General features: G+C 35.4%; 1 protein-coding gene across 1 annotated transcript; it reads left to right on the top strand.

Annotated features, from left to right (window-relative positions):
• The first annotated feature begins 4,182 nt into the window (after nucleotides 1-4,182).
• Nucleotides 4,183-8,777, top strand: LOC109184465. Its single transcript, XM_019334467.1, has 5 exons — nucleotides 4,183-4,246; nucleotides 4,334-5,551; nucleotides 5,658-5,794; nucleotides 5,883-7,189; nucleotides 8,513-8,777. The coding sequence occupies exons 1-5, from the start codon at nucleotides 4,183-4,185 to the stop codon at nucleotides 8,775-8,777; spliced, it is 2,991 nt and encodes a 996-aa protein (XP_019190012.1).
• The last annotated feature ends 8,797 nt before the right edge of the window (nucleotides 8,778-17,574 follow it).

Here is a 17,574-nt window from a genome sequence, read left to right as displayed (position 1 = left end):
TTTAATTTTATAGTTCAGACAAAAGATTATATTTAAAACTTAGACAATTTCATATAGCTCAGTCCAAAATTTTTTTTCAAAACTTCTGTTTCAGCAAAAAAGAATATACAAGCTAATGAGGCAGATTACCAAGTCAACTATTCTAGGCATCAAAAGGAAATCACAGGAAGAAAATAAAGGTATTTTTGAAACTTATCTTTTTTAGACTTGCAAATCCCGCTAAGCTGAATTCAAAAGTCTGATTTGCTACTTTGTATCTGCTATAGATTGCCTCTCATTACTCCAAAGTATTGTCCTCTCAGTGTATATGAAAAAAAAAATTGAACCAGTTAACCAAGTTGTATGTTTAATACTACAATTACATGTTTTACAAAATGTATAGCAGATAGTAATAGTTCTATAGATTAACAGTAAAACGAAATAGTCATAGTTCTATAGATTAACAGTAAAACGAAATCAACTTATAACCACAACTTATATGAATCATTCAATTCTGGAATTAAAGTGCCAGATATCATATAAGTTTATTAGACAAGATCAATGTTCATGCATAGTCGAAAATAAACTAAAAACGAAAAAACCCTAACTACAATTTTGAAAATAGAACTTTCATCCTAACCTTGAATGAGATCAGTATCTTCAGTCTAGGCAGATTTCAAGCTCAAATCAAGCTTGATTTCACAAATCGAACCCAGAAAAGACAGATTTCAGACGATATAGGCATAGACGATTATCGCGATCTAGACGTGATTTGATAACAAATATACAAATTGTCTGGCCGTGAAGAGATGAAGGCAAAAAGAATCATAGTAGGATGATCTAGGTAGAGTATTGACAGAGAGATCGTGAAATTTGGGAAGAGATTTCGAGCTGCCCTGATCTGTTCGGACAGAGAGAGTAGAAGCGGTCAACGCTTCTCTTCATCTCTTATCTCTTCTCAATTATTCCGAAATAGTAAATAATATATATATATATATTATTTTTTTATGTTGTAATTTTCAGCAATTTATTTCATAAGGTTATGTTGTTTTATAAAAATTACAAATTTATGTTCTAAAATATTAAATTAACTTATGTTATGTGTATTTAATTTATAAAATAGATATTTATGATATATACTATTTAATTATATATTTAAACGTGGTTCACACTAAATTGTGGTCCAAGGTACACAATAGTTTTTGGTCCATGGACCACCATGTAATTTGCCTTTTAATGTGTCTTACTGACACTAATTACATGAATATGTTGTATTGTCTTACAAGTGTAAGTGCGTTATGTGTACCAAAATGTGAATAAATTTTGTAATACGATATTTTATTTTTTATGATAATGTTACTCATTGTCCACACAAATTTGTCCAGGATGATCCACTGCATAAATTTTAATATAATTTATGCCTTATAATTTTTGCCTTTTCAATTATAAAATTGTGTACACAAAAATTGAAATTAATTATGTGATGTGTAATTAATTGGCAAACTTTCGAATTTTGTTAACTTATTATGTTATGTGTACTTAATTTATAAATTTGCTACTTATGTTATTTTAATACAATGAATACTACACATTATCAGTAAATTGATGGAACAACAAATATTTTGTCTTTTAATTTGAACGTGATTTATATCATTTACAAGTTTATGTGGTTTAATTTCAATTTTATTATGTTATGTGATGTGATATGAATTTACGTAATGTCATAATTTTTATTTTTATAATTTGTTATTCTATTTCACAGAGAATACTTGCGCGACTTCATCAGCAACAAGTAATGATTCGCATAATGTAGAGCAACCTACACCATTGCGCCGAACACATCCTTCCATTGCTTAGTGTTTGACTGAAAATATCACACCATTGAGTAACATCACAAACGGTAAATCATCTACAATTGAGTGATATACATTATTTGTGAATGTACATATCCTGTTTATTATATTATGATCAAATATTATTGTCAAATTTTTTGGTTGTATTAATATTATATAAGGCATATTAATGTTTATGAATTACATATGATTACAGTAGGTTCTTCCCGAACACACGTAATTTCTTCCAACCGGAAAGGAATTGTTTTTGAAGTGAAACAAAACACAATATCCAATGTACCTGAGTCATGCTTAACTGGTAACGTCGTAGACTAATATGTTATATAATCTTAAAACATTTAAAAGATAGGTATATTTGTTAATTTGAATATTGTATTAAATTTAGGTTGTAGATCACCACGTCAAGTTCATATTGGTAAAACAATACATGGTTCGGCAATTGAAGAAGGACATGTAATTCAAAGAGATTTGCTATCAGCCTTTGAAGAGGAGTCTGTCCCTTTACGTCTACAAATTCGCAATGACGTCATACCAGGTAACATTACTAACCAAATATGTTTTTAACAAATTATACTAAACTCAAATTGAACGCTGTCATTCAGTTCATATTCATTTATAGTAATGTTTATATATTCAGATTTAAACATTCCGATTGACGATGAGGAATCTATCCCTTTACGCAGTCCAATGCCAAACCCGTGCATACCAGGTACTCTTACGACCTGTATCTTTTCGTAACGAACGCTACCATAGTCAAATTTAACACTTGCACATTTCATTAGTTAATTAAATTTTTTTCGTTCGTATACAGATTTAAACATAACAATTGACGATGAAACGCATAACTTCGATACCGGAACATCCTCTGTTCATGCAAATGGTATTTTTGTTCGTATACATATTAAAACATAGCGATGCATGTACACTTTCTTTGGAAGAATATTTAAACAATAATTTGTTTGCAGAAGAGTATTATGATTTCGGTGATGCAAGCAATAGTTGTGTCCATTGTGGGGCGTTGTTTTGGGTCGAGGAAAGGAAGAAAAACTATTCCTCTAAAGGTCCACCGATGTTTCCATTATGCTGCAACAATGGCAAGATTAAGTTACATGAGAATGCGTTGCCACCTAAAGGTATATTTGACCTATTTTTTGGCAATGATGAATTATCAAAAAAATTCCTCCAGGACATCAGAACATACAACGCCATGTTTTGCTTCACATCAATGGGCGGAAAGATAGACAAGAGCTTGAACAAGGGCGGAGCACCACCTGTGTTCAGGTTAAGTGGTCAAAACTATCACTTAATGGGCAGTCTCCTACCAGAAGACGGAAAAGAACCACATTTTGCTCAGTTGTACATATACGATACGGCAAATGAAAAGAACAACCGTATAAAGGCTGTGAGGTAAGCATAGAACTTTTTTTCCAATTAAAATGTGATATTTTATCTATCAGCTTAGCAATGCATTGATGCGTGATTGTAGGGGTAGAGTTGATCAAGATGACATTCACGTAGAAATAGTGAATGTCATTCAGAATGAGTTGGATCAAAATAATGTTTTGGTTCAGTCTTTTCGGATGGCTAGATCTGAGCTTGAAAGTAACCCATGCGCTGAAGTCAAAATAAAGTTATTAGGGAAACGCACTAAAGATGCAAGGACATACAACCTGCCTCAAGTGTCTGAAGTAGCAGCGTTAATAGTTGGAGATCTGGATACCAGTATTGGTGAGCATGATATTGTTGTTCAAGCTAAAGGTGGGCAATTGCAAAGAATTAGTGAATTAAATCCTTCATACCTCCCACTGCAATACCCCCTGTTGTTTCCATATGGTGAAGATGGATATCGGGAAGGCATTGCATTCTCTAACGTACATAGCAGTCGTTCAGCCGGTGGTCGACATAGGATTAGTCCCAGGGAGTATTTCTGCTATCGGTTACAGACAAGAAATTCTATTACCAGTACGTTGCTATTTGCAAAGCGCCTGTTACAACAGTTTGTGGTAGATGCATACACGATGGTGGAGTCTGGAAGACTCATTTATAGCAGGACACATCAAAAAAGCTTAAGATGTGAATCATACAGTGGATTGACTGATGCTTTAACCAGGGGTGAAGTAAACCCTGCAGCACAAGGTCGAAGAATAATACTACCCTCAAGTTTCACAGGTGGTGCTCGGTACATGATACAAAACTACCAAGATGCCATGGCAATATGTAGATGGATTGGTTATCCGGATCTATTTATAACATTTACTGCAATCCAAAGTGGCCTGAGGTACAACGTTTTCTAAAAGATCGCAGGTTGAAAGCCGAAGACCGACCTGACATAATCTGCCGTTTGTTCAAGATGAAGTTGGATTCTTTGATTGCTGATTGTCGAAAGAATAAACTTTTTGGCTCTGTGGCTGGAGGTAATATTTTAGTTTAAGTTCACATTCATGTGTTTACAATTAAGAAAAATTACCATACGTTGATTTTTTTTTTTGTTTCTGTTACAGTTATATATACAATTGAGTTCCAAAAGCGGGGTCTCCCTCATGCTCATATATTGATTTTTTTGGGAAAGAATCAAGACGTTAGTGATGTTGTTACGCTAGATAAGATAATTTCTGCAGAGATACCAGATGAAAAGACAGATGTGCAATATTACAAAGCGGTGGAGGAATTTATGATGCATGGGCCATGTGGAAAAGCAAGGACAAATTCTCCATGTATGGTAAATGCACGATGCTCGAAACATTTTCCTAAGAGATTTGTTGAGAGTTCTACATTTGATGCTGATGGGTACCCGGTATATAGAAGGAGAGACAACGGCAATATAGTTACAAAGAACGGGATCGCATTGGACAACAGGTATGTTGTACCACACAACAGACATTTATTGCTTAAGTATAAGGCTCACATAAATGTGGAGTGGTGCAACCAGTCACGCTCAATCAAGTACCTGTTCAAGTACGTTAACAAGGGTCATGACAGAGTAACTGCAGAATTCTACAACACAACCGGTGATGAACAAAAGGGGAAAGCAATAGATGAGATCAATATGTACTACGATTGTAGGTACATATCACCATGTGAAGCAGTTTGGCGTTTGTTTGGTTTTGATATACAGCTTAGGGCGCCTTCAGTTGAAAGGTTAAGCTTTCACCTTCCAAATCAACAGAGCGTGATATTTTTAGATGACGATCCTGTCGAGAACATTGTAAATAGACCAACAATAGCACAAAGCATGTTCTTAGAATGGTTTGAAGCGAATAAAACTTTCCCAAATGCAAGAGAGCTAACTTATGTTGAAATGCCCACAAAATTCGTTTGGAAGAAAGACGTCCGAAAATGGCAACCAAGGAAAAAAGGTTTCTCAATTGGTCGGATATTTTATGTTCCCCCAGCTTCTGGCGAAATATTTTATTTGAGGTGTCTATTGAATAAAATATGTGGGCCTACAAGTTTTGAAGATATCAGGACTGTAAATGGTGTCATCTATGACTCATTTCGAGACGCGTGTTATGCAAGAGGTTTAGTTGATGACGATAACGAATATGTTGATGCAGTTGAAGAAGCCAGTCATTGGGCGTCAGCAGATCAACTGAGGAAACTATTTGTTACATTGCTAATGAGCAGTTGCATGGGTAAACCTGAGACCGTTTGGTATGCTGTGTGGCCACATTTGTCAAATGATGCACAATTCAATATCCGGAAACAATTGCACAATAGAGGTACTCATACATTCCACCACTACTTTTCGTTATATTGATATCACCATATAAAGTTAAAATTAAATCTAGGGATGTTAAATATTAAACTCTATATAACATTATGCAGATTTTGTGTTGAGCGATTCGCATAAAATGAACTTTGCTTTAGTGGAGATTGAAAAACTATTATCTATTCATGGAAAGAGTTTGAAGGACTATCCTGAAATGCCTGCTGCAAGCTGTACCGCATTACATATCGAACAGGTTTATACAGGAGGAATTAGCATACGACTGTTTGGAACAAGAGAAAGAGAACCTGGAGTTGGTAAGTCAATTAACTGATGAGAAAAAGGTCATATACAATGAGGTGTTAACCGATATTGATGGCCAGTTAGGAGGTTTATTCTTCGTTTACGGTTATGGAGGTACTGGAAAGACTTTTTTGTGGCGTGCATTGTCTTCCGCACTAAGGTCTAAAAGAGAGATAGTGCTAAATGTTGCATCCAGCGGTATAGCGTCGCTTTTATTACCAGGAGGAAGAACTGCACATTCTCGATTTGCCATACCGATTTCTGTTAATGAAGATTCAACCTACAATATAAGTCACGGCAGTCAGCTGGCCGAGCTTATTGTGCAAAGCAAGTTGATCATATGGGATGAAGCTCCAATGATGCACAAATTTTGTTTTGAAGCCCTAGATCGAACTATGAGAGATTTGATGCGTTTCCAAAATCCAAGGAGTTATGACATGACATTTGGTGGTAAAACAGTGGTGCTAGGTGGAGATTTCAGACAAATTTTACCAGTCATTCCGAAGGGTACTAGACAGGATATTGTCCGTGCTAGCATTAGCTCCTCATATCTATGGAAATCCTGCAAAGTATTGCGACTGACTAAGAATCTACGACTAAGAAGTGTACAGTCAGAAATCGAGTGTCGAGAGATCAACGACTTTGCAAAATGGATAGCTAATATAGGTGATGGAACGGTCGGTATTCATTTTGATGGTGGGTCAGATATTACAATTCCTGAACGTTTATTGCTCGAGTGTGAGGATGACCCTATTGCCACAATTGTTGATAGCACCTTCCCGAATTTTAGACAAGGGATGGTTGATCTGTCATACCTCAATGATAGTGCAATTTTGGCTCCAACATTGGATGTCGTAGATAGCATTAACGAATACATGAATGACCATAATCCGGCTGAGGGAAAGACATATTTGAGTTGTGATTCCGTTTGTAAATCAGATTCAAATGTTGATATGTTAGCAGATTTGCACACTCCAGAATTCTTGAATGGCCTTAGATGTTCTGGAGTACCAAATCATGCTTTGACATTGAAAGTTGGGTCACCTGTTATGCTTTTGAGAAATATTGATCACACACTAGGATTATGCAACGGTACAAGGTTGATTGTTACTAGGTTAGCTGATCACGTGTTGGAAGGCAAGATCATGTGCGGTACAAATGCTGGAACAAGAGTATTAATTCCTAGAATGTCACTGACACCGTCAGATTCGAGATTGCCTTTCAAATTTCAACGGAAACAATTCCCGTTGATGCTATCTTATGCCATGACAATTAATAAAAGTCAAGGACAAACACTTTCTAGAGTGGGATTGCTGTTGAAAAAACCTGTCTTTAACCATGGACAATTGTATGTAGCGGTTTCAAGAGTCAGTAGCCCAAGGGGTTTGAAAATTTTAATTTGTGATGAAAATGTACAATGTCTTAATACAACTAAAAACGTTGTGTACAATGAAGTATTCAACAATGTATAATATAATACACAATGTTTTATTCCTATTTTTCGTTCGGTTAGTAATTGTAGTTTTTTTTTTTTATTATTTTATACGGCTTTTCTATATAATATATACGTACCTTTGCATCGCAGTGGGTTCAACAAATACAGTGTAAAAGAATTAAATAATGTCCAATACAAATTAAAAATTCATTATTTCAAATATAGTAAGTACTAAAAATCTATATCTTTTCATATAAGTAGATTATACTTAATATAATACACAGTATATATATAGCCGTGCATCGCACGGGTGCAACTACTAGTGATTAGTAAATATTGGTTCATGAATTATATTGAATGTTGCTATTTGCACCACCCTTTGACCAAAAGTGGGTATAAAGCATCTTGAAATGGTAAAAAGGTGAAAAACTTTTAGTAATTAATAGGTGGTGTAAATAGCCAAATGGGGATACATTTTGCTATTTACACCACCTGGTCAAACTTGCAATTAATAAGTTAGTAATTTAAAATTTAATTAATTAACACATTAAAAAAAAAATCTAAACGTCACTTTCTCCCGTGAGAAGGCCTTCTCACCGGAGAACGCACTGCCTTCTCACCGGAGAAGACAACTGGACTGCCTTCTCCGGTGAGAAGGTGACCCAGGCAGCCCAGTGGGTCACCTTCTCACTGGAGAAGGCGACCCACTGGGTTGCCTTCTCACCGTAGAAGGCAGCCCAGTTGCCTTCTCACGGGAGAAGGTGGCGTTTAGTTTTTTTTTTTTTAGTTAATAATTTGATTATAAAAAATATATAAAATAAATATTAGTCTTTGACCACATTAAATGATGGTGGTGCAAATAGCAATTTTTAATGATCACCACCTATAAAGGAGTTTGACCTATTAAATAGGTGGTGCAAATAGTAAAAGAGATGGTGTGAATAGAATTTTTCATTATATTATGTAATTGTATTGTTTGACTAGTAATGATATATTATTATAATATTATAATAATTGAATAATGATGATGTATTATTTTGAAAAAATTACACCTGAAAAATTAATTTATGATATTGTATACATCAAACTGATCTCACTAACTCAGTTATTAGTACATTTTTAGATTATGATTTATTCATCCATGATATTTAATGGTCCCTGCAAGTGAAAGAATTTATGTTAAAAGTCAAAAATTCACTACAAATATAACTAAGTTAAATTGCATATATGTATTAGTACCTGTGTGTATAATGCCGTGAACCAGTTCCTCACCTGGTTGCCTGGCTCATTCTTGTTGAACGATGGGACATTTGTTGGTTTTGTTGATCTTGGTTACCACCTTGACTCGAGGACTCTCCCCTTTGAAGTTGCATTATTGGGTGGTCATAAGGCATTAGCTTGTACGTGGGACGAGGTTCATAATTTTGAGTTTGAGGATGGGCATGTTGATAAGATGACCCCTGTTGTGTCGAATCTTACACAGCACTCGTCGGGATCGTAAAACTCTAATACTGGAATGACGGTTCAGCGAATGTAATATTCTCATACTGTGTGTATGGTGAGTACTCCCCAAATTGGAAATACGATGATGGAATTTGACTGCTAGAGTGCTAGTAGTACCTTCACAACTATATGCAATATTAGTCGTTTGAAGGTCACGTTGCGAACTACTAGAAGGGCCTGCAAACGCACCAAAAGAGGGACTACTCATAACAGGCAATAGATTGTCCCTCCTAACCTCATTCTCCGCACCCTCATCCTCGTCCTCATCCCCAGCATCATCATCTTCTTATAAACCAACAAGTGCCCCTGTATTAGGCGGTTGCATTCCACGCACTCGTCTACGACCACGCCCCTCCCCCCCCCCCCCCCTGCCTTTGCCGTCTCTCACGACGACGACCCTAAATCGGTTCATCTGGGTTAGGGGCATTGTTTATAATCTCAGCAGGGAAAACATTCAAAAATGAGTACTGGGACGCCGCTACGAGCTGCTCGCATCTTTCGGTCATTTCACGAAAATTTTGCAGCACCTCATCGGGATTATCACTATCAAGGGAGCGTATCCCTCTAATACCCATCCTCTGCACCTCATAAATCTACGTCAAAAAAATATAAAACACCTCAAATTCATAACATAATAAGCATAAACGTATGAATTTAGAAAAAAACATATACTAACCAATGCAGCATACGCGTTGGACTGCTCTTGATAACCCTGATGTTGTATATGTGCAGGATTACTGATTTGGCGAAGGCCATATTGTTGGTACCAACATATGTATGCATCGCTCACAGTTCATTGACCAGTCGGCACTTGAAGTTCGATGAGATTCTGTTCCCAATCATACCGTGCGACTAAATAATTTAAGTGTTTGTTTGCCCAATCTAATACTTTCCTCGATGACCGTCCGTCGATAGTGTGCAAGTCAGCATGGTATTCCACTCGCGCAGGCACGTGTTGAAACCCACCAAATTGTCTACAGAAGCGGTCAGGAAAGTAATGCTCAACAATAAAGAAAAAGATGAGTGGTACTTTTGCGATCCAGATTTGTTGCCCATCCTTGCAATAACTGGGCAAAATGTGCATGACTGAATTGTAAGGAGTGAACAGGAACTACAATAATAAAATTTCAGAATTAGAAAATACATTTTCAAGAACTTTATATGATATCTTACGTTAAACTTAATGTTTAATAAGTTTATAAAAATTCGTACATGGCATTTCATAATATGAATCTCAGTAAATATCATAACACGTTCGATATTATGTCATGTACGAATTTGTAACATTTCAAAATAACATGTTATGTATAGATCAAAGAGGAAAAGTTCCGTGAGATATTATGGTCTGCCTGGGATTTATGAAATGTTATAAATTCGTACAAATTATGTTTGTAACAAGGATTTTTGAAATACTTGTTACATTTATGTTTGATTTTTTTTTTCACTCGGACGCCGATATTATATTACTGGAACGTCCATATTACACTAATAAACTCGTTCTAGTACATATTTTCGATTATAGTATACATAATAAGCTCGTAGCAACCGTAAACATAATATGCAGGTTGTGAAATTCTAACCTCATATAGTATAAAAAATATATAATATAACGTTTTACAAACTTACATTGCATTTGTGAGTACGATTTAATTGGTCTCAAAATGCTCGAACTGTGTGCACAGTCACATCGATAAATCCATGGGAACAAATCCATCTACGATTGCAATTAAATCATAAATTACATAAACTTTAATTCATCAAATATAAACTTATTAAAGTATTTAATAAAACTAACATCGCACCGAGTGGCAAATCACCCAACTGCTCCATACGTAACTCACCCTGTGGCCTTAACATTGGTAACCGCTCCCATGCCCACAATTGAAGAAGAACCATGCATCCGCATACTGTGGAATATTACAGTCAGCACCTCGGCACAACGCCCTGTACAAATACGCTAATACCGCTGAGCCCCAACTGTATTTACCGCATTCTTGAAAATTCCGGAGAAAAGGTAGCAAATACAATTTGATGTCGCTTTTGTTTGTCTCGGAAAATAAAAATCCTTCAAATAAATGTAAAATATAAATCTGCGTTGCAATTTGCACATCTACATCTGTGTTTGCAGGGGTTATTTCTCTTAGATAAGTCATATTTCCGGACATTATTTTATTCCCTTTAATTGCGTCAATGTCGGGAGTAAATCCTAACAAATTCGTACATTCCAACTGCCAAATCTGTGGGGGTTGCTTGTCAAACCCTGTGACAACTAGACCATTTACCTTCAATCCAAATAATACTTGGACGTCCTGAAGTGTTATGCCCACCTCGCCGAAGGGCATGTGAAATGCATGGACCTCGGGACGCCACCGCTCTAAAAGAGCATAAATTAGTGCATGGTCAACCGAAATATCTATAAGGTGAGAAACACCATAGAAACCCGACTGTCGCAAATACTCCACCATTCTTGGATCATGGTCAGGTATGTTGTCTCTTCTTACGCCATCATAACGAGAAATTCTGACTAAGGGGCCATAATCTTGAATATTCCACACGGCTTGAGATCTGTGATTCTTTTGTAATTGTAATATGGCTGGTCCAGTGGTCCCGGAAGAAATTGGGGTACTTCTATTGCCATATCTGTAAATATATAGTATAACACATATTTATATGGTTGTCTTTTCCAAAAAAAAAAAGGATGAACAGAAAGAGTTTTATTCGAAATTAAAGATGACACTGTAAATGCCATTTTTTTCATGAATATATCAACTAGCATAAAAAACTATCTCATAAGAAAAGCTACAGAAAGACGTTAAAATGAGAAAAACATACCTATTTGATGTATTTTGTTGGTTTGGTGGAAGTTAAAATAAGAAGACAAAAAATTCAAAGTTGGTATTTGTGAAGCTTAATATGATGAAAGTAGGCAATTATCTGATATGAAACTTGCATATATACAAGGAGCTGGAGATTAATGTTGTGGTGGGAGAAAATAATTAAATTTGATGGTTGATAGATATTTAATGCATTGGAAAGTGTTAAAAAATTAATGCATTAGAATCTCTGATGCATCACAAGTCTATGCCATCTGACATAATTGTTGTTTGTGTTCAACCTGTTGAGTTATCAATTCGTACAGTAATTCAATTAATTGTTGTATTGTGCAGTGTAAAAGTTTAGAAATCTCCTCATACTTGATCATTTTTAAGTAGCGGGTTTGTTTTTATGTGTTTTTTATTTTTATTTTTTTAAGAAATCCTACATAAAAAGGATTTCAGAAATCCTTTTTATGTAAAGTTACATAAAAAGGATTTCAAAAATTCTTTTTATGTATCCTTTTTTTATGTTATCACATCTGTGCTTGTTTTTATAGTTATTTTGAATCATCTCAGTAATTAAGTTCTTTAATTTTGCTTATTTAATACATGTTTTCCTTGCTATTCTCATTAGGATATGGTTTTACACTCGTTTTGAATGTTTTACGGTGTTTGTTAGTGTTTTTAAACCATTTTAGGTCAAAGATATGAGCAAGGGGAATTCAAAGATGAGTTAGGAGCAATTTTGGACAAATTCAGAGTTCAAAAGACTTGACGCATCGAAAATTTCCAAAAAGATTTTCAATCGAGACCAGGTCTCGACGCGTCGAGAAGGATGCGACATTAATTAGCACAGCGCGAAATTACGAATGAAGCAGCGCAATTATATTCCAAATTCTAAAGGGCTGCGTCATCATTCCAAATTGGAAAGGCACAATTTCAAAAATATATAATTGGCATATTCATCATATAATATGACGGCAATTTCCTAATAATAATTTAGGAAAATTCTAATTCCGCCCACCTTTGTACTTACTATAAAATCCCACCTTCCTCAACCCTAATGAAGACAAGTAGTTTAGTTTAGAGTAAATAATTGGAATAGATAATTTACAATTCATAGTTTAGAATTCAGAGATTCTTGGAGCCAAGAAGGAGAGAAATCAAGAGCCACAAGTTGTCTTGGAAAGCAAGAAAAAGACTAGGGAGATTTGAAAAAATCGTTGGTTAATTCTTGTACTCTTTTGATGATTTGTAATTCTTTATTTATATTTGCTATGTATAATTTAGCCATGCTTGGCTAAATTCTTTAAAGATTCTTGGGTAAAAGAGTTTATGAACCTATGTGCATAGTTCGTTAATTTCCTAATATATTTATGTTTGGTTTTATGATTTGTGTTGCAATCTTTGTTTTAATATGTTGTTGTTGGTAATTAAAGGCCTAAATTACTAGCTTCATAGTCATGTTTGTGTCACCAATGGGAATTGGGGCATAAATTAGGGCACACACGATTGCACTTAATGGTTGGACCTTGGAAAAGTGCAACTTATTGGGGAAATCTTATTCTAGATTGTTGCGCATCTGGAGATGATAATAATTGGGAATAATTGAATGCTGATCTTCGATCTTATCGGCGTGGGGACATACTTAAAAATGACTTTAGAATTGTCAATAACAAAATATCAAACATCTATAATATGGTTCAAATAATACATTATAAATTTTAATACAATATTTATAATAGACTATAAGATAGTTAAGGGCGGAGCCAAAACTATACTTGGGTAGGGTGAAATTTTAATTTCAAATGTTATAAAAATATTTATGGCAAAATATAAAACATAATTGATTAGATAAAATAGTTTGAATAGAAAAGATATTATATTTATAAATACTTTAATTTTAATTTTCTTTTAATTAGATCAAGTTTAAAATTTTCTAAATTAATTTGAATACGATGAACTATAATATAAATTTGTTGACTACATTAACTAAATGATTCACAAAAAAAAAGTAGATTTAAAAAATTATTTAATTTATTGAAGGGTGAGAAGAGCTAAAATAAAGAAAAGAAGCTAAAATATACACACACACAAAATAAAATTAAAAAAAATACATTTAATTTAGTTGAGGATGAGTGATATTCCTATGAGGGCTTCCTTATTATTTAGTTCTCTCCATTTTTGAACAGGGGTACTAACTTATTAATTGCAGGGTGCTTCAGATTGTTGTTCAAGATATGTTATGAGTTTTTGAGAATTTCTTTTTAATTTACTTCGCAAATAATATTTTTGCTTGGGGACAAGCAAACGTTTTAGTGTGGGGGAATTTGATAGGCATATTTTACACGCATATTTTACGTACATCTTTATAATAATTTTGCATTAGTTATTTATAATTATTATTTAATAATTATTTCATTTTAGAGTTTAATAATTAATTAGTTAAATAAGTATTTTCTAATAATATTTAGTTTTTTTTTTTTTTTTTTTTTTTTTTTAGGGGAAAGGAGGGGTACACCCGAGGTCAGTATCTGACCCTCACTATAACATCACTGCCAAGAAGACCGATCTCATCTTCCCAGTCTTTGCATGTTAGGAGAAGCTGGAGCAAAAAAACGTTCCTCACCATCATCATCGAAAGCACATCTGACAACTAAGTCTGCCACTCTATTTTGTTCTCTTGGGATGTGTCTGAAAATAACTTCCCAATTCCACGTTTTGGCTGCTCTGCAAAGTTCTTCTAAGTTCCTGCCCACACTGTCATACTCGTCATTCCCACATATCAGGTTGATTGCTCGTGCATTATCCGCTTCGACTATGACTTTGTTGAAGCCTCGATTCCTCGCATGCTTGAGCCCTTTGTAGATGCCCCAGAGTTCAGCTTCCAGTGGTCCGCACGAGCCCAATCTTTTGGAGAAAGTCATCTGGAGTGCTTCGTTCTCATCCCTGATAACGCCCCCGCAAGTTGCTTCATTGTGTCTGGTGCAGCTTCCGTCAGTATTCAACTTTACCCATCCAGTAGGCGGAGGGGTCCATGGACTGCACCTTCTATTATCCTCTCTCGTTTGTCCTTTCAGACCAGAGCTTCTTTCGAGGGCCGCTTTGCTATCGCTGAACTGCTTCCGAAGCCATCCGACTTTCTTTCTCAGATGGATTTCCTCGTTGTTAAAAATGCGGTTGTTTCTCCACCGCCAAATCCACCAGACGGTTGTGGCAAATCTTGTGCTCCGCCTCTTTCTTGCATTTCCACTACTATTGTTTCCTGCCATGTTAGCATCAAGCTAATTCTCAAAATCAGCCGTAAAGAAGTTACCTTGCGTACTTGTCACGTTGATCCTCTCCCAAATTTGTCTGGCGGCTGGACATTTTCTGATCACATGATCGGCGTCTTCTTTTACAGCACCGCATACGCTACAACTCTCGTTTTGAGTAAAGCCTCGTTTCCTCCTTTCTGCATTGCACATGATCCTTCCCTGTTTGATAAGCCACATAAAGTTCCAAATTTTGTTAGGGACTCTTAGAGACCAAACCTTGTCCCAGCCTCCCTTGAGCCCCTTATCATAATCCTTGTTTGTTGATACTATCACATCTGTACTTGTTTTTATAGTTATTTTAAATCATCTCGGTAATTAAATTCTTTAATTTTGCTTATTTAATACATGTTTCCTTGCTATTATCATTTAATTATGGTTCACACTCATTTTGAATGTTTTACGATGTTTGTTAGTGTTTTTGAACCATTGTAGGTCAAAGTTATGAGCAAGAGAAGTACTGGGACAAAATTAGAGTCAAAGTGGATCGAATGACACCTACACAGTACATTCGACGCGTCCAAAATTTCCAGAAAGTTTTCCGGTCGAGACCATCAGGTCTCGATGCGTCGAGCATTACCTTCGACACGTCGAGAATGTGCCAAAGGAATAGAAGACGCCGATTGATTCGTCTCCAAATTGATTTCAAAAGAAATTGCTGCTTACTAAATTATGAAGGCACAATTCCCATTTTTTAAAAGTGGTTTTAATTAGGAGTGTGCAAACTTCGGATAATTTTCGGTTAACCGACCGAACCGACAAAGTTCAGTTAACCGTTTTCGAACCAAACTTTTTCGCTTCGGTTAATGGTTAAAGGAATTTTAAAACTTCGGTTAACGGTTAATTCGGTTCGAAAAGTCGGTTAACCAAAGTTTTTAATATATATATAAATAATAATATAAATATATATACTAATTTAAAGTTATGGATGCTTGGAGTTTATAATTAATGTTTTTTGTTATGAATTTATTATGATATATATTTTATTTTAATTGGATTTATTATTTTAGGTGTTATTTTTTGAATTTTAAATTTTAGCATTAAAAAGTTCGGTTAACCGACCGATTAACCGAAAAAAATTTCGGTTCGGTGAATTCGGTAGAGCAAATTTCAGTTCGGTTAACGGTTAAAGGAAAAAAAACTTCGGATAATTTGGTTCGATTAAAACAGTTCGGTTAACCGATTGAACACCCCTAGTTTTAATTTCCAAAAGCAAAGCTACAGTAACATTCCTAATCATAATTACGGCAATTTCCTAATTATATTAGGAAAGTTCATATTTCGTCCCAGCTTTGTATCTACTATAAAATCCCATCTTCCTCAATCCTAATGAAGACAAGTAGTTTAGTTTAGAGTAAATAATTAGAATAGATAATCTACAATTCATAGTTTAGAATTCAGAGATTCTTGGAGACAAGAAGGAGAGAAATCAAGAGCCACACGCGGTCTTGGAAAGCAAGAAGAAGACTAAGGAGATTTGAGAAAATCGTTTTGTTAATTCTTGTACTATTTTGATGATTTGTAATTCTGTATTTATATTTGCTATGTATAATTTAGCCATGCTTGGCTAAATTCTTTAGAGATTCTTGGGTAAAAGTGTTTATGAACCTATGTGCCTGAGCTCTCAGTTTCTTTAATATATTATTATTTGGGTTTAATACTTGTGTTGCAATCGTGATATTATTGTTTGATGCTTGTAATTAATGGTCATAGTTACTTGTTTCGTTTGCTTTGTTTGTGTCACCAATGGGAGTTGGGGCATAAATTAGGGCACACACGATTGCACCTAATGGTTGGACTTTGGGAAAGAGAATTTATTGGGGGAATCTTATTCTAGATTGTTGCGCATCGGGAGATGATAATAATTGGAAATAATTGAATGCTGATCTTCGATCTTATCGGGTGTTTAAGCCACAGGAGTGGAAATTCACTAGGGATAGAATTGAAATTACGGGAGTAATTCTGTTCCACTTTGCATTCCCATACAAGTCTTAATTTCAAACTAAATATTACAAACGTTAATTGGCACTAGGTGATTAAATACTTGAATCCCATGAATCTCATCTTCGCTCTTATTGTTTTCAAAATCCTGAACCTCTGTTTTATTTTATTTATTTTATGCCAATCGATCATCTAAGTAATTGTTAGGATTAGCTCTAATGAATAAGTTAGTAACTAGTGCTTGATACAACCACTTCCCTGTGGATCGATAACTCGTACTCCGAGAATTATTTGTTTGCAAATATACTACGCATCAACTTGGCGCCGTTGCCGGGGAGGTGGCGTTTCTAGTATCTCAAGTCTTCCTCGAACTCTTTCCAAGATATTTTTGCAATGGTCCGTCGTGATCCGTCCGTGAAGGAATGGGACTCCAAGGTATCTCCCGAGGTCATCCGTTTTTGGGATTCCAGCAACATCCGCTAACTTCACAGCCTCTTCCCTGTTCAAATTTTTGGAGAAAAACACATTAGATTTCTGTTTATTGATTTTTTGTCCAGAGGCCTTACAAAAAGTGTCCAAGCACTCCATGACAGTCCTCATTTGGGCGTCGTCGGCCTCGGCAAAAAAGACCATATCATCCGCGAAGAGCAGATGAGAGATAGTCGGTCCTTCATTTGCCACTTTGATCCCTCTCCAATGGCCGCGAGTCACTGCATCAGTGATT

The sequence above is a fragment of the Ipomoea nil genome, unplaced genomic scaffold (genome assembly GCF_001879475.1).
Source record: "Ipomoea nil cultivar Tokyo-kokei standard unplaced genomic scaffold, Asagao_1.1 scaffold1262, whole genome shotgun sequence".
Taxonomy (NCBI): domain Eukaryota; kingdom Viridiplantae; phylum Streptophyta; class Magnoliopsida; order Solanales; family Convolvulaceae; genus Ipomoea; species Ipomoea nil.
This window is presented reverse-complemented; position numbering and strand designations above follow the sequence as displayed.

Excerpts from the sequence above, each read along its gene's own strand:
- LOC109184465 (XM_019334467.1), top strand. The coding sequence starts at position 4,183 with ATGAAGTTGGATTCTTTGATTGCTGATTGTCGAAAGAATAAACTTTTT. Across the intron at positions 4,247-4,333 it reads TTTTGGCTCTGTGGCTGGAG|TTATATATACAATTGAGTTC; the intron begins GTAATATTTTAG and ends TTTCTGTTACAG. Across the intron at positions 7,190-8,512 it reads GTCTTTAACCATGGACAATT|TACCTGTGTGTATAATGCCG; the intron begins GTATGTAGCGGT and ends TATATGTATTAG.